Source organism: Thalassophryne amazonica, chromosome 11 (assembly GCF_902500255.1).
Source record: "Thalassophryne amazonica chromosome 11, fThaAma1.1, whole genome shotgun sequence".
NCBI classification, from domain to species: domain Eukaryota; kingdom Metazoa; phylum Chordata; class Actinopteri; order Batrachoidiformes; family Batrachoididae; genus Thalassophryne; species Thalassophryne amazonica.
In genome coordinates this window covers 2,989,302-3,011,988 of record NC_047113.1, presented here as the reverse complement: position 1 = coordinate 3,011,988, position 22,687 = coordinate 2,989,302, and the positions used below count along the sequence as shown (strand labels likewise).

Below are 22,687 nucleotides of genomic sequence, written 5' to 3'. Positions count from 1 at the left end.
CACTCGATTCCTACTTATTCAAGTTCAAGACATATTCAGTGACTGAGAAATTCATGTATCCATCTCTCGACTTGTGCTGTGTTGTATTAAAGTGATAACTTGTATTAGCAATAATTCTTATATTCAGTTTATTCCATTACTTAATTGCATAAAATGGCTGAAATTCCTTAATGCAATATTGATCCCTTTGAATTAAAGCTGAAAGCCCACTGATGTACACATGCAAAATTCCAAAAACGGTGTCACTGTCTAAATATTTTCAATACGTTCCAATATTTTTTTCTTAAGGAATAAGCCTAACAATGGCCTCTCGTCCGCTTTTTTTTCCACTTGATTACTGCCTGTCTGTCTGTCCGGGATAAACTCCCAAACTATAATATGTAGCCTTAAAACTATATATATTCTGAATCCTCATGACATGGGGAACAAACAGGTACCATTTTTTAAAGTTCTGGGCAAACAATAATTTAATGCTTTAATCTATTCTCTTTATCTATTTATCTTTTATGGTTACTTGATGTCATCAAGAAAGCCTGAGTACAAAAATTATAAAGAGGTCAGAATTCTAATTCTACCCCCCAAATCCTGATGATGTCATCAAGAAAGCCTGAGCACAAAAAGTATAAAGTGGTCAATTCCAATTCCACCCCACCCAAACTATATAATATGTAGCGCCCTAAAATATTCTGAATCCTCATGACATGGGGAACAAATTGGTACTTTTTTTTTCTTTTTTTTTTTAAGTTGAACTGAAAATTACCCCCAAAATAGCCTTTTACATAAGACATAGCCTATTATGTAAGACCATACAGTGTTGTACCATGTGGTTTCTCAACTGTTCTCAACTGTTAAGCACCTGACTGTCCTGTACAACCCAGTCTGCCTTCCTGTCTGAATACATTCAACCAAAGAAGTTATCTGATTCAACATAACATTATGTTGAATCTGTAAAATATATTACCTTTGGTGTACAACCCAGTACAGTTTGAAGATTTGCTGTCTGAAAACTTTGTATTTTCACCATTTATGACAAGACAGAAAAAGCTGGCAAGATACATAAAGGTTAAAGGTAAGACATCTTTTACTTTCTAAAGACACAATTAAGGGCAACCAATAATTTAATGCCTTAATCTATTCTCTTTATCTATTTATTACAGAATTCAGCTTCAATCATTACTGCTAGATATAATCTATAGATCTATTACAGAAATTAGCTTTAATCATTATTGCTAGAAATCTTAGACAAAAAGAACTTTCACTTTAATTCTTTATGGTTCAGAAGCTCCTATGACCAGTACAATATCAAGGACCGAGACGTCACCCGGTATGGCGGGAGCTGGGGCCCCACCCTGGAGCCAGGCCTGGGTTTGGGGCTCGCGTGCGAGTGCCTGGTGGTCGGGCCTTAGCCCACGGGGCCCAGCCGGGCTCAGCCCAAAAGAGTGACGTGGGCCTGCCCTCCTGTGGGTTCACCACCTGCAGAGGGGGCCATGGGGGTCGGGTGCAGAGAGGACTGGGTGGCAGTCGAGGGTGGGTGGCCTGGCGGCCTGGTCCGCGCTCACAGCCTCTGGCTGTTGGGACGTGGAACATCACCTCGTTGGGGGGGGGCTGAGCTTGTGCGGGAGGTTGAGAGGTACCGACGAGAGATAGTCGGACTCACCTCCACGCACAGCTTGGGCTCTGGTACCCAACTCCTGGAGAGGGGCTGGGTGCTCCACTTCTCTCCCGCGGGTAGAGGCGGCGAGCTGGGGTAGCATTGCTCATTGCTCCCCAGCTCAGTCGCCATGTGTTGGGGTTTACCCCAGTAAACGAGAGGGTCATGTCCCTATGCCTTCAGGTCAGGGATAGGTCTCTCACTGTTGTCTCCGCCTACGGCCCGAGCGGCAGTACAGAGTACCCGACCTTCTTGGAGTCCCTGGCAGGGGTACTAGATAGTGCTCCAACTGGGGACTCCATTGTTCTCCTGCTGGATTTCAATGCCCACATGGGCGGTGACAGTGAGACCTGGAGGGGGGTGATTGGGAAGCACGGCCTCCCCGATCTGAACCCGAGTGGTGTTCAGTTGTTGGACTTCTGTGCTAGTCACAGTTTGTCCATCACGAACACCATGTTTGAGCACAAGTGTGTCCATAATTGCATGCGGCACCAGGACACCCTGAGCCGGAGGTCGATGATCGACTTTTAGTTGTATCATCTGACCTTCGGACACTCAGGTGAAGAGAGGGGCTGAGCTGTTGACCAATCACCACCTGGTGGTGAGTTGGACCTGCTGGGAGGGGAGGAAGCCAGTCAGACCTGGCAGGCCCAAACGTATTGTGAGGGTCTGCTGAGAACGACTGGCGGAACCCTGTGTAAGCGAGGGCTTCAACTCCCACCTTCGGGAGAGCTTCTCCCAGAGCCCGGGTGAGGTTGGAGACATGGAGTCCGAGTGGACCATGTTCTCCACCTCCATTGTCGATGCGGCCGCTTGTAGCTGTTGTTGCAAGGTCTCTGGTGCCTGTCGCGGCAATCCCGGAACCCAGTGGTGGACGCCGGAAGTAAGGGATGCCGTCAAGCTGAAGAAGGAGTCCTACTTGTCGTTGTTGGCAAGTGGGACCCCAGAGGCAGCTGACAGGTACCGGCAGGCCAAGCGTGCTGCAGCCCGTGTGGTTGCAGAGGCAAAAACTCGAGTCTGGGAAGGGTTCGGGGAGGCCATGGAAGAGGTTTATCGGTCAGCCTCGAAAAAATTCTGGCAAACTATCCGACGCCTCAGGAGGCGGAAGCAGCTTTCCAACGGCACTGTCTACAGTGCGGGTGGGGAGCTGCTGATGCTGACTGGGAATGTTGTCAGGCGGTGGAAGGAATACTTCGAGGATCTCCTTAATCCCATCGTCACGTCTTCCGAACAGGAAGCAGAGACTAGGGACTCAGAGGCGGACTCATCCATCACCCGGGCCGAAGTCACCGAGGTGGTCAGAAAGCTCCTCAGTGGCAAGGCTCCTGGGGTGGATGAAATCCGTCCTGAGTACCTTAAGTCTCTGGATGTTGTGGGACTGAGTGGATGTTGCAGCCGAGTGTGAAGCGTCCGGGATGAAAATCAGCACCTCCAAATCTGAGGCCATGGTTCTCAACCAGAATAAGGTGCCTTGCCCTCCTCAGGTTGGTGGGGTGTCCTTGCCTCAAGTGGAGGAGTTTAAGTATCTCGGGGTCTTGTTCACGAGCGAGGGACGGATGGAGCGTGAGATCGACTGACGGATCGGTGCAGCATCTGCAGTTATGCAGTCGGACCGTCGTGGTGGCGAGAGCTGAGCAAGGGGGCAAAACTCTCGATTTACCAATCGATCTACGTTCCGGCCCTCACCTATGGTCATGAGATTTGGCTCATGACCGAAAGAACAAGATTGCGAGTACAAGCGGCCAAGTTTCCTCCGCAGGGTGGCTGGGCGCTCCCTTAGAGAATGGGTGAGGAGCTTGGTCACTTGGGAAGAGCTCGGAGTCGAACCGCTGCTCCTCCATGTCAAAAGGAGCCAGCTGAGGTGGCTCGGGCATCTTTTCCGGATGCCCGCTGGACACCTCGCTGGAGAGGTGTTCCGGGCACGTCCCATCGGGAGGAGGCCCCGGGGAAGACCCAGGACACGCTGGAGGGCCTACGTCTATCAGCTGGCTTGGGAACACCTCGGGGTTCCCCTCGAGAAGCTGGGGGAGGTGTGTGTGGATCGGGAGGTCTGGGCAGCTTTGCTTGAGCTGCTGCCCCCACGACTTGACCTCAGATGAAGCGGAAGAAAATGGATTGATGGATGGTTACTGGACTAATGCTTTAATCTATTCTCTTTATTTATCTGTTACAGAATTCTGCTTTAATCATTATTGCTAGAACTCTTAGACAAAAAGAACTATCACTAATTCTTTATGGTTACTGAGCAACTGATAATTTAATGCTTCAATCTATTCTCTTTATCTATTTATCTTTTATGGATACTGGGCACCCTGACACGCTGGATGACCAGGTAAAGCTGCCCTTTGGTCACACTGTTCATGACATATGTGAGTTGGTGGCCTAAGTCTTTCCAAACCTCCACCCTAACTACCAGAACCACAACTGGCTGAGTGAGCCTGCTGGCCCTGCTTCCAGGACAGGCCTCCAGCTACATGACAATTGACACAGTGCATGATCCAGATGAGGTGGTTAAATACCCAGTTGAATTCCTTAACAGCCTGGCACCAGCAGGCCTCCCACCACACAGCTTGGTGCTCAATGTTGGTCCCCCAGCCATGCTCCTGCGGAATCTCGACCCACCCAAGCTCTCCAATGGAACGCGACTCACAATTAAGAAGTTGATGCCAAGAGTCCTGGAGGCCACAGTAATGACAGGCAAGGCCAAGGGAGAAGATGTCTTTATACCAAGGATTCCACTTATCCCATCAGACCTGCCATTTGAGTTCAGGCGTCTGCAGTTCCCAGTCAAACCCAGCTTTGCAATGTCCATCAACAAGGCTCAGGGACAGTCCCTTAAGGTGATTGGACTGAATTTGGCACAGCCTGTGTTCTCCCACGGCCAGTTGTATGTCGGCTGCTCCAGGGTTGGTAACCCAGGACAGCTGTATATCCACTCGCCAGGTGGCATGACAAGGAACATTGTCTATCAAGAGGCTCTTCAAAACTAATGGTAAGAAAACACTAAGTGAATTTCATGAAGAAATATTTCTCCATTCTAATATTTACATTTGCTGTTTAAAGCCATTTTATGTTTGTAAAATTGCAATGTAAAAACAGTGAAATACACCACTACCTCAATTTTGATTCACTGATATTTACATTTACTGTTACCTATCTTTTGTGTGTAATTTTGTTATAAATTTGATTCCAAAACAAAGTCTGCATAAAGGACTTCAAATGTGTTTGTCTTTTAACCAAGGACTTGTCCTAACCTTTTTAATACTATTTGTCTATTTGTCCATCTGTGTGTGTAGGTCTGGAGTGTGTTGCTGGGTGTGTGTGCCTGGAGTGTAAGAGAGAGAGATAGGGTGACTATTGATATCTTTTCCCATGTTTATGTCGGGCCATGTGCCCATACGGGGACTAAGGATGGAAATTAGCTTAGGCTATAATTCTGTGTGTTATGGATGTGTCTCTGTACATTGTCCTTTTTAACATGCGCTGTCCCTTGATAAATAAATAGAAGCAAAAAAAAAAAGTATTTCCACTTAGTTTGGGAAGTCCACCTCTTATAGTTCTGCTGGACAAACTTTAGCCCATTAAATATTACATTTGTAAGACATCAGCATTACAAAAACAAACAGTGGGCAATTGCTTTGATTAAAATGATTGGCATTTGGCCGATGTCTAAAACAGGTTAACCCGGGCAGCGCCGGGTACCCCAGCTAGTACTAAATACAGCAACTGAATAACTTGGTGTCCTGCCATTTCAATAACTGTATTTTCTGGACTACAAGTCACAGCGTATTAGTTGCAGCTGTCCAAAAATGTGTCATGAAGAAATAGCATATATAAGTTTCACTGGTCTGTAAGTCATATCTCTTTTTGGAGTGGGGTGCTATCATTTCACCCAACAAGAAGCAAAATGAATTTAAGCCACACATTTATTCAAACACCATGTTAGCGAGCAGAAGCTAATGAGCTAATATATATTGCTGTATCAATCAATCAATCAACTTTTTTTTTATATAGCGCCAAATCACAACAAACAGTTGCCCCAAGGCGCTTTATATTGTAAGGCAAGGCCATACAATAATTATGAAAAACCCCAACGGTCAAAACGACCCCCTGTGAGCAAGCACTTGGCAACAGTGGGAAGGAAAAACTCCCTCTTAACAGGAAGAAACCTCCAGCAGAACCAGGCTCAGGGAGGGGCAGTCTTCTGCTGAGACTGGTTGGGGCTGAGGGAAAGAACCAGGAAAAAGACATGCTGTGGAGGGGGGCAGAGATCGATCACTAATGATTAAATGCGGAGTGATGCATACAGAGCAAAAAGAGAAAGAAACAGTGCATCATGGGAACCCCCCCACAGTCTACGTCTAAAGCAGCATAACCAAGGGATAGTCCAGGGTCACCCGATCCAGCCCTAACTATAAGCCTTAGCGAAAAGGAAAGTTTTAAGCCTAATCTTAAAAGTAGAGAGGGTATCTGTCTCCCTGATCTGAATTGGGAGCTGGTTCCACAGGAGAGGAGCCTGAAAGCTGAAGGCTCTGCCTCCCATTCTACTCTTACAAACCCTAGGAACTACAAGTAAGCCTGCAGTCTGAGAGCGAAGCGCTCTATTAGGGTGATATGGTACTACGAGGTCCCTAAGATAAGATGGGACCTGATTATTCAAAACCTTATAAGTAAGAAGAAGAATTTTAAATTCTATTCTAGAATTAACAGGAAGCCAATGAAGAGAGGCCAACACGGGTGAGATATGCTCTCTCCTGCTAGTCCCCGTCAGTACTCTAGCTGCAGCATTTTGAATTAACTGAAGGCTTTTTAGGGAACTTTTAGGACAACCTGATAAAGAATTACAATAGTCCAGCCTAGAGGAAATAAATGCATGAATTAGTTTTTCAGCATCACTCTGTACAGGGCACATACCATGAGGAAACAGCTTCTTGCCACCGCTGAACAGATGATCATAGGTGAGGCCAACATGCAATGCAATTAAGCATTTGGGAAACTCTTTTGATCTCTGCTCCCCTCCACAGCATGTCTTTTTCCTGGTTCTCTCCCTCAGCCCCAACCAGTCCCAGCAGAAGACTGCCCCTCCCTGAGCCTGGTTCTGCTGGAGGTTTCTTCCTGTTAAAAGGGAGTTTTTCCTTCCCACTGTGGCCAAGTGCTTGCTCACAGGGGGTCGTTTTGACCGCTGGGGTTTTTACGTAATTATGGTATGGCCTTGCCTTACAATATAAAGCGCCTTGGGGCAACTGTTTGTTGTGACTTGGCGCTATATAAATAAAACTGATTGACTGATTAAATCATTTGTAAAAAATGGACTAACCTTAAATTTGCCTTGCTGACCTGCCATCGCTGTTCAGTTTGATTCAAACAGTCCAATCAAGTGTTTACTATGAAAGATATATTCCCCATTTTTATTTCAGAGCATGGTCTTTTAGTTTAACAACATAATTCCTTAAACGTACTCAAACTCTAGATACAGAACATCTCTCTCATACAGATCTTCTCCTTTAACGGCACTTGGCATCCAGCTGGATTGGTGCGCTACTGCCTCCTTCTGCTCTAGTGTAAATCACAGTACCTCATTCAGTATCCCTGAGCAGCTTGACAAGTGTGTACAGCCTCGTCGAACAAGCTCAGCACTTCACATACAAGAAACAAAATATTCCTGTCATCCTCTCACCAGACAATGTGGATGTCATCCTCTTCTTCTTCAAAAAAAAGTTATAACCTCATACGTTTTGCACCTTTTCTCTATTTCATACTTTTCATGGTTTTGACAAAGGCTATTTTTTTAATTCACTGATACTGTTCATGTTGCAATTTAATCCAACAATTAGGTGTTTTATAATATTCTTTAAAACTAAATCTTTATTACTGGTACAATCCCACAGAATAACTACCTTGGTCTGATATCATTTCATCGCCTGCAATTTTAAGACGGATGTCGACTACATGACTTAATTTCTTTCTTCAAAAACTGAACATTACTGTTGTTTCGGCTGCTCCCTTGTTTGCACTCGGAGTCGCCACAGCAAATCCAAGGAGGATCTGCATGTTGAATTGGCACAGGTTTTACGCCTGATGCCCTTCCTGACGCAACTCCACATGACATGGAGAAATGTGGCAGGGGTGGGATTTGAACCCGGAGCCTTCTGAACTGAAACCAAGCGCAATAACCACTTGGCCAACGCCCCTAACTTGCTATAATCTATATATATATATATATACACTCAACAAAAATATAAACGCAACACTTTTGGTTTTGCTCCCATTTTGTATGAGATGAACTCAAAGATCTAAAACTTTTTCCACATACACAATATCACCATTTCCCTCAAATATTGTTCACAAACCAGTCTAAATCTGTGATAGTGAGCACTTCTCCTTTGCTGAGATAATCCATCCCACCTCACAGGTGTGCCATATCAAGATGCTGATTAGACACCATGATTAGTGCACAGGTGTGCCTTAGACTGCCCACAATAAAAGGCCACTCTGAAAGGTGCAGTTTTGTTTTATTGGGGGGGATACCAGTCAGTATCTGGTGTGACCACCATTTGCCTCATGCAGTGCAACACATCTCCTTCACATAGAGTTGATCAGGTTGTCAATTGTGGAATGTTGGTCCACTCCTCTTCAATGGCTGTGCGAAGTTGCTGGATATTGGCAGGAACTGGTACACGCTGTCGTATACGCCGGTCCAGAGCATCCCAAACATGCTCAATGGGTGACATGTCCGGAGAGTATGCCGGCCATGCAAGAACTGGGACATTTTCAGCTTCCAAGAATTGTGTACAGATCCTTGCAACATGGGGCCGTGCATTATCCTGCTGCAACATAAGGTGATGTTCTTGGATGTATGGCACAACAATGGGCCTCAGGATCTCGTCACGGTATCTCTGTGCATTCAAAATGCCATCAATAAAATGCACCTGTGTTCTTCGTCCATAACAGATGACTGCCCATACCATAACCCCACCGCCACCATGGGCCACTCGATCCACAACATTGACATCAGAAAACAGCTCACTCACACGACGCCACACACGCTGTCTGCCATCTGCCCTGGACAGTGTGAACCAGGATTCATCCGTGAAGAGAACACCTCTCCAACATGCCAAACGCCAGCGAATGTGAGCATTTGCCCACTCAAGTCGGTTACGATGACGAATTGGAGTCAGGTCGAGACCCCGATGAGGACGACGAGCATGCAGATGAGCTTCCCTGAGACGGTTTCTGACAGTTTGTGTAGAAATTCTTTGGTTATGCAAACCGATTGTTTCAGCAGCTGTCCGAGTGGCTGGTCTCAGACGATCTTGGAGGTGAACATGCTGGATGTGGAGGTCCTGGGCTGGTGTGGTTACACGTGGTCTGCGGTTGTGAGGCTGGTTGGATGTACTGCCAAATTCTCTGAAACACCTTTGGAGACGGCTTATGGTAGAGAAATGAACATTCAATACACGAGCAACAGCTCTGGTTGACATTCCTGCTGTCAGCATACCAATTGCACGCTCCCTCAAATCTTGCGACATCTGTGGCATTGTGCTGTGTGATAAAACTGCACCTTTCAGAGTGGCCTTTTATTGTGGGCAGTCTAAGGCACACCTGTGCACTAATCATGGTGTCTAATCAGCATCTTGATATGGCACACCTGTGAGGTGGGATGGATCATCTCAGCAAAGGAGAAGTGCTCACTATCACAGATTTAGACTGGTTTGTGAACAATATTTGAGGGAAATGGTGATATTGTGTATGTGGAAAGGTTTTAGATCTTTGAGATCATCTCATACAAAATGGGAGCAAAACCAAAAGTGTTGCGTGTATATTTTTGTTGAGTGTATATATATAATTGCTAAGTCAAGCTTTGTCTAATAACTCTCACATTTTTCTATTGGTACAAATGAATATTGAAGAATCTTAAACACAACTTGGATACCTTTACTTTTTTCCACATAATAGGCCTACCACTATGGACAGATGAACATTATTTACTGGACTGTCGCATGTACGAGGTCTGTTAGAAAAGTATTGGACCTTTTTATTTTTTGCAAAAACCATGTGGATTTGAAGCACGTGTGATTGCATCAGCCAAGCTTGAACCTTCGTGCGCATGTGTGAGTTTTTTCACGCCTGTCGGTTGCGTCATTCACCTGTGAGCAGGCTTTGTGTGAGCAGTGGTCCACCTCTCTCGTCAGCTTTTTATTGCAAACAAATGAACGATTTGGAGCTTTGCTGCATCAAATTTTTCCAGAAACTGTGAGAGACCTCCAGATGGACACCATTCGGAAAATTCAGATGGCTATCAGGGACGATTTTATGGGGATTACACAGATTAAGGAGTGCTCCAGCCAGTTCCGCGCCATGCGGCTCCGCCGCAACGCGCGGAATTCCTCTGCTCCTCTTTCCATGACAAAAACTCCTGTAACAGTGGAATGTGCCGTTCATTTCTAAACTAGACGCTGTCTTGATCTGGTATGTCGTCTGACTAGCACAGAAATTGCGGAAGACGTGGACATCAGCACTTTTTCAGCACACTGAGACAGATGTGCGGAGGAATTCCGCGCGTCGGGACGTTTCCGCATGGCGCAAAGCAACGCCGTGATGAAGCCTCACAGGACATGTTGGGGCATGTCCAGCTCATGCACAATTTCTCGGATAGTCACACGACTGAAAAGCCACCGAAAGCCGTCTGAGCAATCTGAAAGCCGTCCTGTGAGACCAACATGGAGGTGGTTTTGTGCCGCGCCATGAGCGGCACAGTGGCGCATCCCTCCGCTCCTCTTTCCATGAAATAAACTCCTGTAACAGTGGAATGTGCCGATAAAGTGCTGATGTCCACGCCTTCTGCCTTTTTTTGTGGAAGTTAGACGACGTCCCGGATCAACAAAGCCTTCACGTTGGAAATGATCTGGTTGTTTCAGTGGGGTTTTCAGCCTGTCGATCAGCGCTCGGAGTGCGCCGCGCTCTCAGACGCAGTGGGCGGTCTTTAAACCGGCTGTAACAGACCTTACTCTCTGTGAAGCCCATAAAATTTTCACCGAAAGCCAGATAAATTTTTTGAATGGTTTCCAGGTGCCAGTCTCTAACAGCTTCTGAAAAAATTCTGATGGAAAAAAAGTCCTTTTCGTTCCGCCATTTCCAGACAATGAAAATCCGACGAGGGGCGGGACCACTCCTTCCCAAGGCGTGCTCACAGGCGAATGACGTAACCGACAGGCGTGGAAAAACTCACGCATGCGCACGAGGGTTCAAGCATGTCTGACGTAAAAACATATGAATGAAATCCATATAGTTTTTCATAAAAATAAAAAGGACCGTTACTTTATTGACAGACCTCATATACTGCTCTTGGACTTGTCTTAATGGTTTGGAGAAAAACAGCAAACACCTGCAAAATCATACCAGAGTAACTGACTATAAACTCAAACAACATTTTCTTCATTAATGCAATATGAATAAACAACAAGTAAGTCTTAAATGACTTTGCTAGGACTCACCAAACTTGGTAGTTTTTGGGCTGATCCTCAATGATGCCAGTGATATACCGCATCTCTTCTTTTAGGTCCTGTTTGAGTTCTTGCAGCAGCACTCGTCTGTAGTGCCTACACATCCAGACAAACCCAAGCACTGTTCACAATTCATCAAAAACACTTCTATTTTTTTAAAAAACAGACCTTTGCGTCAGGTGCGCGCAGCAGGGGACAGAGAGGAGGTGAGGACGCAGCCTGCAGGTTCTCTGCACCAGAGAAGTCAGAGTGCACAGTTTGGCTGCAGCCAGACTGTGCACTCTGATTTCTCTTCTACTTTATATTTGTTCTTGTGCTGAGCTGCAGGTCTGCGTTCTGAGTTCTGTTATAGTTTATCTTTCCTCCTTTGACCGCGAGATGCACGCGCGCGTGCGTGCGAACCGTCCATGAGTAAATGTGGAGATGTCTGGAGTTATACTTTATGTGGACATGTCCTGTCTCTGGTAATCAGTCTGTGAGCAGGACTTATGTCCTTTTTTTAAACACGGTGATGAGAGAGTTTGAGCGGAAAGTGAGGAACTAAGCCTGCAGCCAGACAGATTTTTGTTTCCACATGCGCGTGCGAACGAATCATCACAGCAACTCACTCCGTGTGTGAGAGTCATAAAATGCAGGGAAGACGAAGACAACACACTGAAAATTGTTTGTTTCCTTATTTATTCCTTTAATGGTTCATTCTACTGGTGCTTATAGTTGGAAAAACTTGGATAAAGTTACTTGCACCAGTGCTATTGAAGTAAAATTACGTGCACCGCTCGAATAATACATGCACAAACTAGCACATGCACGTACTATTTCGAGCCCTGCTGGGGATACTGTATGTTTAGTCCATGATGACACGAATGCTGTAGTTGGCTTTAAAAGGCTTTATAAAAAAAATCATTTAATTACTTGTTATAGCATGATGAATTAGGTTTATCGATTGTGTTTTGAAATTTTAGTTCAGGGATTAATTTACACTTTGTATTTTTTGTCATGAGTGTGTATTTGTTGTAAGGGGTTGTGTTGTCACACAACCCCTGACAATAATTATGGAATCACCAGCCTCAGATGATGTTCATTCAGTTGTTTAATTTTGTAGAAAAAAATCAGATCACAGACATGACACAAAACTAAAGTCATTTCAAATGGCAACTTTCTGGCTTTAAGAAACACTATAAGAAATCAGGAAAAAAAATTGTGGCAGTCAGTAACGGTTACTTTTTTAGACCAAGCAGAGGGAAAAAAATATGGACTCACTCAATTCTGAGGAATAAATTATGGAATCACCCTGTAAATTTTCATCCCCAAAACTAACACCTGCATCAAATCAGATCTGCTTGTTAGTCTGCATCTAAAAAGGAGTGATCACACCTTGGAGAGCTGTTGCACCAAGTGGACTGACATGAATCATGGCTCCAACATGAGAGATGTCAATTGAAACAAAGGAGATGATAATCAAACACTTAAAAGAGGGTAAATCATCACGCAATGTTGCAAAAGATGTTGGTTGTTCATAGTCAGCTGTGCCTAAACTCTGGACCAAATACAAACAACATGGGAAGGTTGTTAAAGGCAAACATACTGGTAGACCAAGGAAGACATCAAACTTAAAGCAATATGTCTCAAAAATTTAAAATGCACAACAAAACAAATGAGGAACGAATGGGAGGAAACTGGAGTCAACGTCTGTGACCGAACTGTAAGAAACCGCCTAAAGGAAATGGGATTTACATACAGAAAAGCTAAACGAAAGCCATCATTAACACATAAACAGAAAAAAACAAGGTTACAATGGGCTAAGAAAAAGCAATCGTGGACTGTGGATGACTGGATGAAAGTCGCATTCAGTGAGGAATCTCGAATCTGCATTGGGCAAGGTGATGATGCTGGAACTTTTGTTTGGTGCCGTTCCAATGAGATTTATAAAGATGACTGCCTGAAGAGAACATGTAAATTTCCACAGTCATTGATGATATGGGGCTGCATGTCAGGTAAAGGCACTGGGGAGATGGCTGTCATTACATCATCAATAAATGCACAAGTTTACATTTATATTTTGGACACTTTTCTTATCCCATCAATTGAAAGGATGTTTGGGGATGATATCATTTTTCAAGATGATAATGCATCTTGCCATAGAGCAAAAACTGTGAAAACATTCCTTGCAAAAAGACACATAGGGTCAATGTCATGGCCTGCAAATAGTTCGGATCTCAATCCAATTGAAAATCTTTGGTGGAAGTTGAAGAAAATGGTCCATGACAAGGCTCCAACCTGCAAAGCTGATCTGGCAACAGCAATCACAGAAAGCTGTAAAAGCCAGAGGTGGTGCAACAAAATACTAGTGGTGTGTTGGAGCGTTCTTTTGTTTTTCATGATTCCATACTTTTTTCCTCAGAATTGAGTGATTCCATATTTTCTTCCCTCTGCTTGGTCTAAAAAAAAGTAACCGTTACTGACTGGCACAATTTTTTTCCTGATTTCTTATAGTGTTTCTTAAAGCCAGAAAGATTGCCATTTGAAATGACTTTAGTTTTGTGTCATGTCTGTGATCTGCCTTTTTTCTACAAAATTAAACAACTGAATGAACATCCTCCGAGGCCATAATTTTTGCCGGGGTTGTATATATATATATATATATGTCAAAGTATAGGTCCTTTTTATTTTTTTCAAAAACTATATGGATTTCATTCATATGTTTTTACGTCAGACATGCTTGAACCCTCGTGCGCATGCGTGAGTTTTCCCACGCCTGTCGGTGACGTCATTCACCTGTGAGCACTCCTTGTGGGAGGAGTCGTCCAGCCCCTCGTGGGAATTCCTTTGTCTGAGAAGTTGCTGAGAGACTGGCGCTTTGTTTGATCAAAATTTTTTCTAAACCTGTGAGACACATCGAAGTGGACACGGTTCAAAAAATTAAGCTGGTTTTCGGTGAAAATTTTAACAGCTGATGAGAGATTTTGAGGTGATACTGTCGCTTTAAGGACTTCCCACGGTGCGAGACGTCGCGCAGCGGTCCCAGACGCCGTCGTCAGCCTGTTTCAAGCTGAAAACCTCCACATTTCAGGCTCTATTGATCCAGGACGTCGTGAGAGAACAGAGAAGTTTCAGAAGAAGTCGATTTCAGCATTTTATCCGGATATTCCACTGTTAAAGGAGATTTTTTTAATGAAAGACGTGCGGGCGGATTGCAGCATCAGCTCGCAGCCGCTGCGACGCTCCGCTACAGGAAAAACACCTCTGCTGGAAGCCTTAAGGACAAGTTGGAACATGTCCAGCTGTTAAACAATTTCTCATATACTCACTCCACTGAAAGCCACCAAAAGCCGCCTGGATTTTACAAATGGTGATCAACACGGAGGTGTTTTTCCTGTGCCACCGCACTGCGCCGGCTGCGTCCCGACACGCGGACCAGTCCGCACGTCTTTCATTAAAAAAAATCTCCTTTAACAGTGGAGTCCTTAAAGCGACAGTCTCTCAGCAACTTCTCAGACAAAGGAATTCCGATGAGGGGCTGGACGACTCCTCCCACAAGGAGTGCTCACAGGCGAATGACGTCACCGACAGGCGTGGAAAAACTCACGCATGCGCACGAGGGTTCAAGCATGTCTGACGTAAAAACATATGAATGAAATCCATATAGTTTTTGAAAAAATAAAAAGGACCTATACTTTATTGACAGCCCTCGTGTATATATATATATATATATATACACTCAACAAAAATATAAACGCAACACTTTTGGTTTTGCTCCCATTTTGTATGAGATGAAATTAAAGATCTAAAACTTTTTCCAAATACACAATATCACCATTTCCCTCAAATATTGTTCAAAAACCATTCTAAATCTGTGATAGTGAGCACTTCTCCTTTGCTGAGATAATCCATCCCACCTCACAGGTGTGCCATATCAAGATGCTGATTAGACACCATGATTAGTGCACAGGTGTGCCTTAGACTGCCCACAATAAAAGGCCACTCTGAAAGGTGCAGTTTTGTTTTATTGGGGGGGATACCAGTCAGTATCTGGTGTGACCACCATTTGCCTCATGCACTGCAACACATCTCCTTCGCATAGAGTTGATCAGGTTGTCAATTGTGGCCTGTGGAATGTTGGTCCACTCCTCTTCAATGGCTGTGCGAAGTTGCTGGATATTGGCAGGAACTGGTACACGCTGTCGTATACGCCGGTCCAGAGCATCCCAAACATGCTCAATGGGTGACATGTCCGGTGAGTATGCCGGCCATGCAAGAACTGGGACATTTTCAGCTTCCAAGAATTGTGTACAGATCCTTGCAACATGGGGCCGTGCATTATCCTGCTGCAACATAAGGTGATGTTCTTGGATGTATGGCACAACAATGGGCTTCAGGATCTTGTCATGGTATCTCTGTGCATTCAAAATGCCATCAATAAAATGCACCTGTGTTCTTCATCCATAACAGATGCCTGCACATACCATAACCCCACCGCCACCATGGGCCAGTCGATCCACAACATTGACATCAGAAAACCGCTCACCCACACGATGCCACACACGCTGTCTGCCATCTGCCCTGAACAGTGTGAACCGGGATTCATCCGTGAAGAGAACACCTCTCCAACGTGCCAAACGCCGGCGAATGTGAGCATTTGCCCACTAAAGTCAGTTACGATGACGAACTGGAGTCAGGTCGAGACCCCGATGAGGACGACGAGCATGCAGATGAGCTTCCTTGAGACGGTTTCTGACAGTTTGTGCAGAAATTCTTTGGTTATGCAAACCCATTGTTTCAGCAGCTGTCCGAGTGGCTGGTCTCAGATGATCTTGGAGGTGAACATGCTGGATGTGGAGGTCCTGGGCTGGTGTGGTTACACGTGGTCTGCGGTTGTGAGGCTGGTTGGATGTACTGCCAAATTCTCTGAAACGCCTTTGGAGACGGCTTATGGTAGAGAAATGAACATTCAATACACGAGCAACAGCTCTGGTTGACATTCCTGCTGTTAGCATGCCAATTGCACGCTCCCTCAAATCTTGCGACATCTGTGGCATTGTGCTGTGTGATAAAACTGGACCTTTCAGAGTGGCCTTTTATTATGGACAGTCTAAGGCACACCTGTGCACTAATCATGGTGTCTAATCAGCATCTTGATATGGCACACCTGTGAGGTGGGATGGATTATCTCAGCAAAGGAGAAGTGCTCACTATCACAGATTTAGACTGGTCTGTGAACAATATTTGAGGGAAATGGTGATATTGTGTATGTGGAAAAAGTTTTAGATCTTTGAGTTCATCTCATACAAAATGGGAGCAAAACCAAAAGTGTTGCATTTATATTTTTGTTGAGTGTATATATATATATATATATATACACACACACACACACACACTCTAGCTGAGTTATCCAGGTCCACCAATCCAGATCCAAAATTCTGTGGAGTCTTCCATGCCATAATATCTATCTGTTGAACTCACTTATTTATCAGTTTTTTGTTTTGTTAGTGTTGAGTCTGTGTGCCAAAAATTCAAAGTTAAGAAGCCACACAGTTTGCCTGAAAGCTCCTATTATTTATAGTTCAGGATCTAAAAAAAAAAACTGACTGCGGCTTTTTTGATTAACTGGCAAATGCACCATTTTGAACGCAAATAATAGTTTTTAAAACAGAAAACCAACAATTGGCCACAGCGTACAAAGTACAACATCATGCAGCCAGCATCAATTTCTACATTAAAACTAAACAGGATACTTACCACACTGTGTAATTTGCTGCATTGAGCTCAATGGCATCTGCTGTCAGGGCAAGCGCCCGCTCACTTATTTCATTTTTCTTCAGTAGGGCACGGAAATAGTCGTACACATCTGAGACTGTTTGACAAAACACAAGTACACAAGTTAAGACCATCAACATTTCCTTCCACAATAAAAAAAGCTTTGATTTGAGTTACTGCAGATTTTCAATGTGATCACATGCTTTGGGCACCAAGCATGAAGCTGGTTGTTCCATCTACATGATCTGGAATTTACTGAGAGGTTTTTTAAAGGAAACAAACACTACTGTATTTTATATTAAATTATTATATGGCTACGGCAGTAGGCGCGCTCCGATTAGCTGATTTCTGGTCTGATATTTTCCCATATCAGACTGTAACCATGACAACCGGTCTGGATCACGTATCAGATTTGCGACTTTGTTTACAATTTTCACAACACAAAATATAAAGCAAAAAGCGAACAAAGAAACTATGAGCGATGAAGAGGACCATTCTCCAAGCTAATTTCATTACACTGACGAGTTTGAATTGGATGAAGTAACAGCAAACAAGCTCAAAGAGGACATGCAAAAGGACATGAAAACACAGCTCCAAACAGCCATATAATAAATGAATTAACCTCGCTTGCTTGGTCTGTACGGGAATATCAGACCTTTGTTTTGTACTGTCAAGACCTTGATCTGATATTTTCCCATACAGAACTCATGCTTGTTTAATAATCCTTTATTTTTGCCTGCAGGATTGTGCAAATAAAGACTTTTTTGCATAATTTTTTACTGAAATTGGAGCATTTTTGCTGTTTTGACCCCATAACTCCAGAACATTCCATTGTAGATAGTCCAAACTATACCTTTTTGGAATTGTTATGATCAGACATGTGATATAGTTTTCAACATGATTGGAGCATTTTTAAAGTTTGACCTCTGTGTAATTCTTCATTGATCCCTACCTGGCTGCAGCTACCACCCTGGGATGGCTATCATACATTTTTGTGTAGGCCATGATACACTGAGGCTGGATTCTAAGTGTTGTTTTTTCCCCCTTAAGTGGTACTGAAAACCTGCTTGGCCCATGGACTACTAGTCCCCAGACCTGAATATTATTGAAAATCTGTGGTGTGATTTTAAGTGGGCTGTCCATGCTCGGAAACCAACAAACCTGAGATGTTTTGTAAAGATTAATGGTCCAAAATACCCTTAACCAGAATCCAGACTCTCACTGGAAGCTATAGCAAGCGTTTACAGGCTGTTATTTCTGCAAAAGGAGGATCTACTAAATATTGATGTATTTTTCCTGTTGGGGTGCCCAAATTTATGCACCTGCCTGATTTTGTTTAAAGAATTATTGCACACTTTCTGTAAATCCTATAAACATTTCACTTCTCAAATATCACTGTGTTTGTCTGCTATATGATATATTTAACTAAAATTGCTGATCCAAACAACCAATGATTTATAAAGGAAAATCATGGAAATCATCAGGGGTGCCCAAACCTTTACATACAACTGTATTTTGTGACACGTGTGGATGTCAAAGACTTCCTCAACTCATTCATGGGGAATATGGGACTGATACTTTGAGTGTGCTCAGTCACCAAAATACTAATATGCTTGGGTTGATGATGATGCTGAGGTTTATATCTCAAGTGATGCAAGTGAACAAATCTGAGGAATGTTTCTGTGTAGGCTCTCAGTTGTCCAGGTGGTTTCCATAGTAGAGAAGCTTGAATCTTCGACTGGACTGAGTTGCTTGACGTGAGGACGTTTCGCTTCTCTACTAAGCTTCTCTACTATGGAAACCACCTGGACAACTGAGAGCCTACACAGAAACATTGCGACCAACTGTGGGCATGAGGCCCTGGCACTGGTACGTAAGCTGGAAAAAAAGGGAGAGAGGTGTCAAGGAAGCATTCTTTGTAAAACAGTTGAAACCCAGCCTTAACCGCGGAGCGGGTCTCAGACACGCTTTGTCCCCTGTTTAAAATGTGGTACTCAGGTCAAAGCAGTTTCAGTCTTTTGTTCATGGTAATGAGTCATTCACGTCATCAGGAGAGAGTCGTCAATGGAGCCATCAGGGGAGGCTTCCGTCCTGTCATTAGGAGAGTGCTAACTAGAGCACAATAGGTGCTAATTAGAGCTATTGTTTAGTCACTAGCCTATAGCAGTCAGCCTCTCGGTAGGTGGGGTCTGGTTAGGTTAAAAAAAAACTCCAGCTTTTGTTGGCTTCTGGTTTATTCTTCTCTACAAGAGTCAAGACAGAAGTCAGACTACCAGAGCAAGAATTTTAGCTGAGGAAGCTTCTGTGATTTGAAGCGAAACGTTCTCACGTCAAGCAACCCAGTCCAGTCGAAGATTCAAGCTTCTCTACTATAAATCTGAGGAATCTGATGGACACCTGCCAACAGATTTTCACTGCCATCACAATTCCTTAACCCACTAGTTCTTTATGCCAATACAGCAGACCTCATTCATGCCTCGAACTGGTTTCAGCCATATGGCAAAGATGATGTTAAGCTATAGATTTTGATTACATGTATGTGGTGGACTCAAGGGGACAATTAAACAGAAAGCATCCTGCACATTACTGGTAGCAGCTTGTGTGTGTTTGTCACAACAAAGAAAAACCTCCTGTGAGAGCGGGTGCAGAAGCAGCCATCCAAACAGAATGGGTAATGTTGAATAAGAAACTGGTAAACTAATTCAGCTTTGTTTCTTCTCATTGGATTCCATTTATCCTTTTACTGCAGTCTCATCTCCACCTGACAAAAAGTTCTACACCAACACAAAAGAAAAACAAAACAAACTGTCATGTGCCGACTACCTTCAGTGCACAATTAACCAAGCAGCACAAATAACTGCGTGAAGTTGAAATGTGCTCGACATACCAGTACGTAAACAATGCATTTGGGATCTTGGCTGTCTCAGACTGAATTAGACACAAAAAGAAGACCATACAGGGGTCCCAGACATCATTCTTCTAACAGCATATTCCTCATCAAGGGCAGCACACAGCAAATATGTAAACCTGGAAATTTATAATTATTTTGACAACCACCACAAATAAATGTGAAAACGTCTGCCCCCCCCGAAACAGATGCATTCATTTGGAGGTGCAATTACTGCAAAATGCCTTCAGAAAAGACAATTTTGACTCATTTGAGTATCTGAATTCCTAGCAAGTCACTTAAAATGACATCTAATACCCTTTTAATCCTCATAAACCATGACTGCCTGACAAGATTTAAATCTACATAATTTTTCAAAATCTACAAAAAATGATTTGTGACTGCAATTTCATGGCCCCTGTTTGCATTCCAAGAGATATTCCTGAGTACCTGAAAATGGAAGAAAAATAAGTGCACTGCCAAGATGCTGATGAGTAGCAGCCGGTCTGCTCTGTGTCAGTCTGATCCCGTCAGAAGCTAAGCAGAGCAGGATCTGGTTAGTACTTGGATAGGAGACCTCTTTGGAACACCAGCGCCTGTGTATTTCTCCATGTAAAACTGGAGTTGCGTCAGGAAGGGCATCCGGCATAAAACTTGTGCCAATTACCAATGCAGATCTGGCTGTATCCGCTGTGGCGACCCCGAACAAAAAACCGTAAGCAGCCAAATGAACAACAACCAAGATGCTGATGAGTCTGAAATTTCAACTGGCAGTGTCTCAACCAATTTAAAAGACAGGTGGGTAAAAGTTTGGCAATTCACTTCTTTCTTGACATATACATCGATATTAACAGAATATTGCAAGATCAATTTGAGGAGATCTGCTCATCAGTTTCATTTTTATGTTGTCTTACAGCACCTTAAATGTCCTTTAAAAACTTAATCTTACATTTTTCAGAGTAGGCGATCTTCACTACAGGATTTGGGCCATCATCTTGAGGAACAGGGTCCAGGTCTGCCCAGTCATCTCTATCCCTGGAAAGGGGGTAAAAGTATATAATGAAAAAAAAAGAAAAGAAAAAAAGACAAAAAACACACACACACACACACACTGACTCAAGTCTTCTCATTATTCTTTGGGGGAAAATCCACTTATTTATGCACAACGCGTACAGACAAATTTGCTGTAACACCAACTAACAGTAATTTTGATTAAACATACACATCCATAAATACAGGCACAATGAACAATCAGAACTGTGACCAGAGGGTAAAAAAAAAAGGGGTCTACCCCTCTCCATCTTATAACTATATAAAACCAGTTTTGTTTGATGCATTTCTATGCCTACTAATAGAAAATCATGGTTGTATGATTTTTAAATGTGCACAACATGGTGAATTAACCCCTTCACTGCGGCTACATCTGAAAATTGTGAAATCAATACAGAAACCCTATTCTATGATTTTCTGATCTTATATAAACAAAATGGATATCTAATCCATGATAGTTGTAGAAAATACACATCAGCATGATATTTGCAGTCACTTCTTTGGAAAAAGTATGATCCTGTGATAATCTTAACCCTTTGTTCCTGTAATTAAGCGCAATTGTTTTATTATGCTGAGACATTTTTGTTTCATTTCTGTGGTTGCAGAATGGGTAGAATATTCATGTTTCTGCTTTTGTAGAGATGTAGGGCTGTGCAATTAACCAAATTTCAATTGCGATATCGATATTTGTATCAAACGATCTCCAAACTCGTAAAATCGAGTGAAACGATTTAAGGGCCTTTCATCAGGCCAATCCGTCAACGTGTCCCAAGACGCATGACGTCAGACGCGTCGCTTCGGAAGCGGCAAGGGGGCGGAGATTGCTACGTCACACTCTGGCTGTTTCCACAACCTGAAAAAAGTTCAGCGATCGCCTTCTTGAATTTGCGTCGCCTGAACCACAAAAAACCTTACCAAAAAACCAGTATTTGAAAGGAGGTGGCAACAAAGCTGCTCTTGCTGACTTCATCATACAGTATGTGCTGCAAAATGCCCAGGAACAGTTACCCAAGGACTGCTATATCATCATAGCAGGAGGACTCAAAGAGGGAAAGGTGTTGAAGTGTGTCAGTAAGTCAGGTGTTTCCCAAATGGAAGACTTGCTTTGTACTCACAAGGAGACTGACACAAGGATGATTCTGCATGCCATCGACCTATCCCAAGGCCACAAACGTGTTGTTAGGTGTGATGATACCGATGTTTTGGTATTACTTTTGTACTACCATTCTACAGGACAACTGATTGGTGAGGTGTATATGCATGCAGGACATATAGGAAAACTGACCACAAATGAGTGCTACATACCAGTCCACCTGTTGGCTACAGAGTCAGGGCAGCAACATGCCCTGAGAGCAAGGAACCAAACTATTGTATGGTGCCAGAGTCACTATGCAAAGCCTCCTGCCAAGGACCCAGTGGGAAATGGATGGTCCCAGGATGAAAACGGATGTTTACAGCCAATCATGTGTAAGCAGGAATCGGCACCAGCAGAAGTGAGGGAGCTAACACATCTATTCTGCATAAAGACTGTGCAACTGGGCAGAAATGTCCCTGTCAGCTTGCTGGGCTCAACTGTATTGATCTTTGTGAATGTAAAGACTGTCAAAATGTGCCACAACTGGAAGGTGAGGAGGAGGTAAAGGACACTGATGACTAAGCTGGTGATCCTATTCTATCTAGAAGTACAGATTACATCTCTACAAACTCAGAAACATTACTATTCTACCCATTCTGCAACCACAAAAATAAAACAAAATTGTTTGAGCATAACAAAAATTGCACAAAATTACAGTACTAGGGGAGCTACGACCACTACCTTTGCACCCCCCACCCAGGACTAAA

General features: G+C 43.7%; 1 protein-coding gene across 1 annotated transcript in view; it reads right to left on the bottom strand.

Annotated features, from left to right (window-relative positions):
* fnta (farnesyltransferase, CAAX box, alpha) overlaps nt 1-22,687 on the bottom strand; it is a 59,299-nt gene that overhangs the window by 20,358 nt on the left and 16,254 nt on the right. The window contains exons 2-4 of the mRNA XM_034181669.1: nt 20,745-20,830; nt 16,891-17,005; nt 11,146-11,250 (exon numbers count right to left, since the gene is read on the bottom strand). Coding sequence (XP_034037560.1) covers nt 11,146-11,250; nt 16,891-17,005; nt 20,745-20,830 — 306 coding nt within the window. The remainder of the gene's footprint in view (nt 1-11,145; nt 11,251-16,890; nt 17,006-20,744; nt 20,831-22,687) is intronic.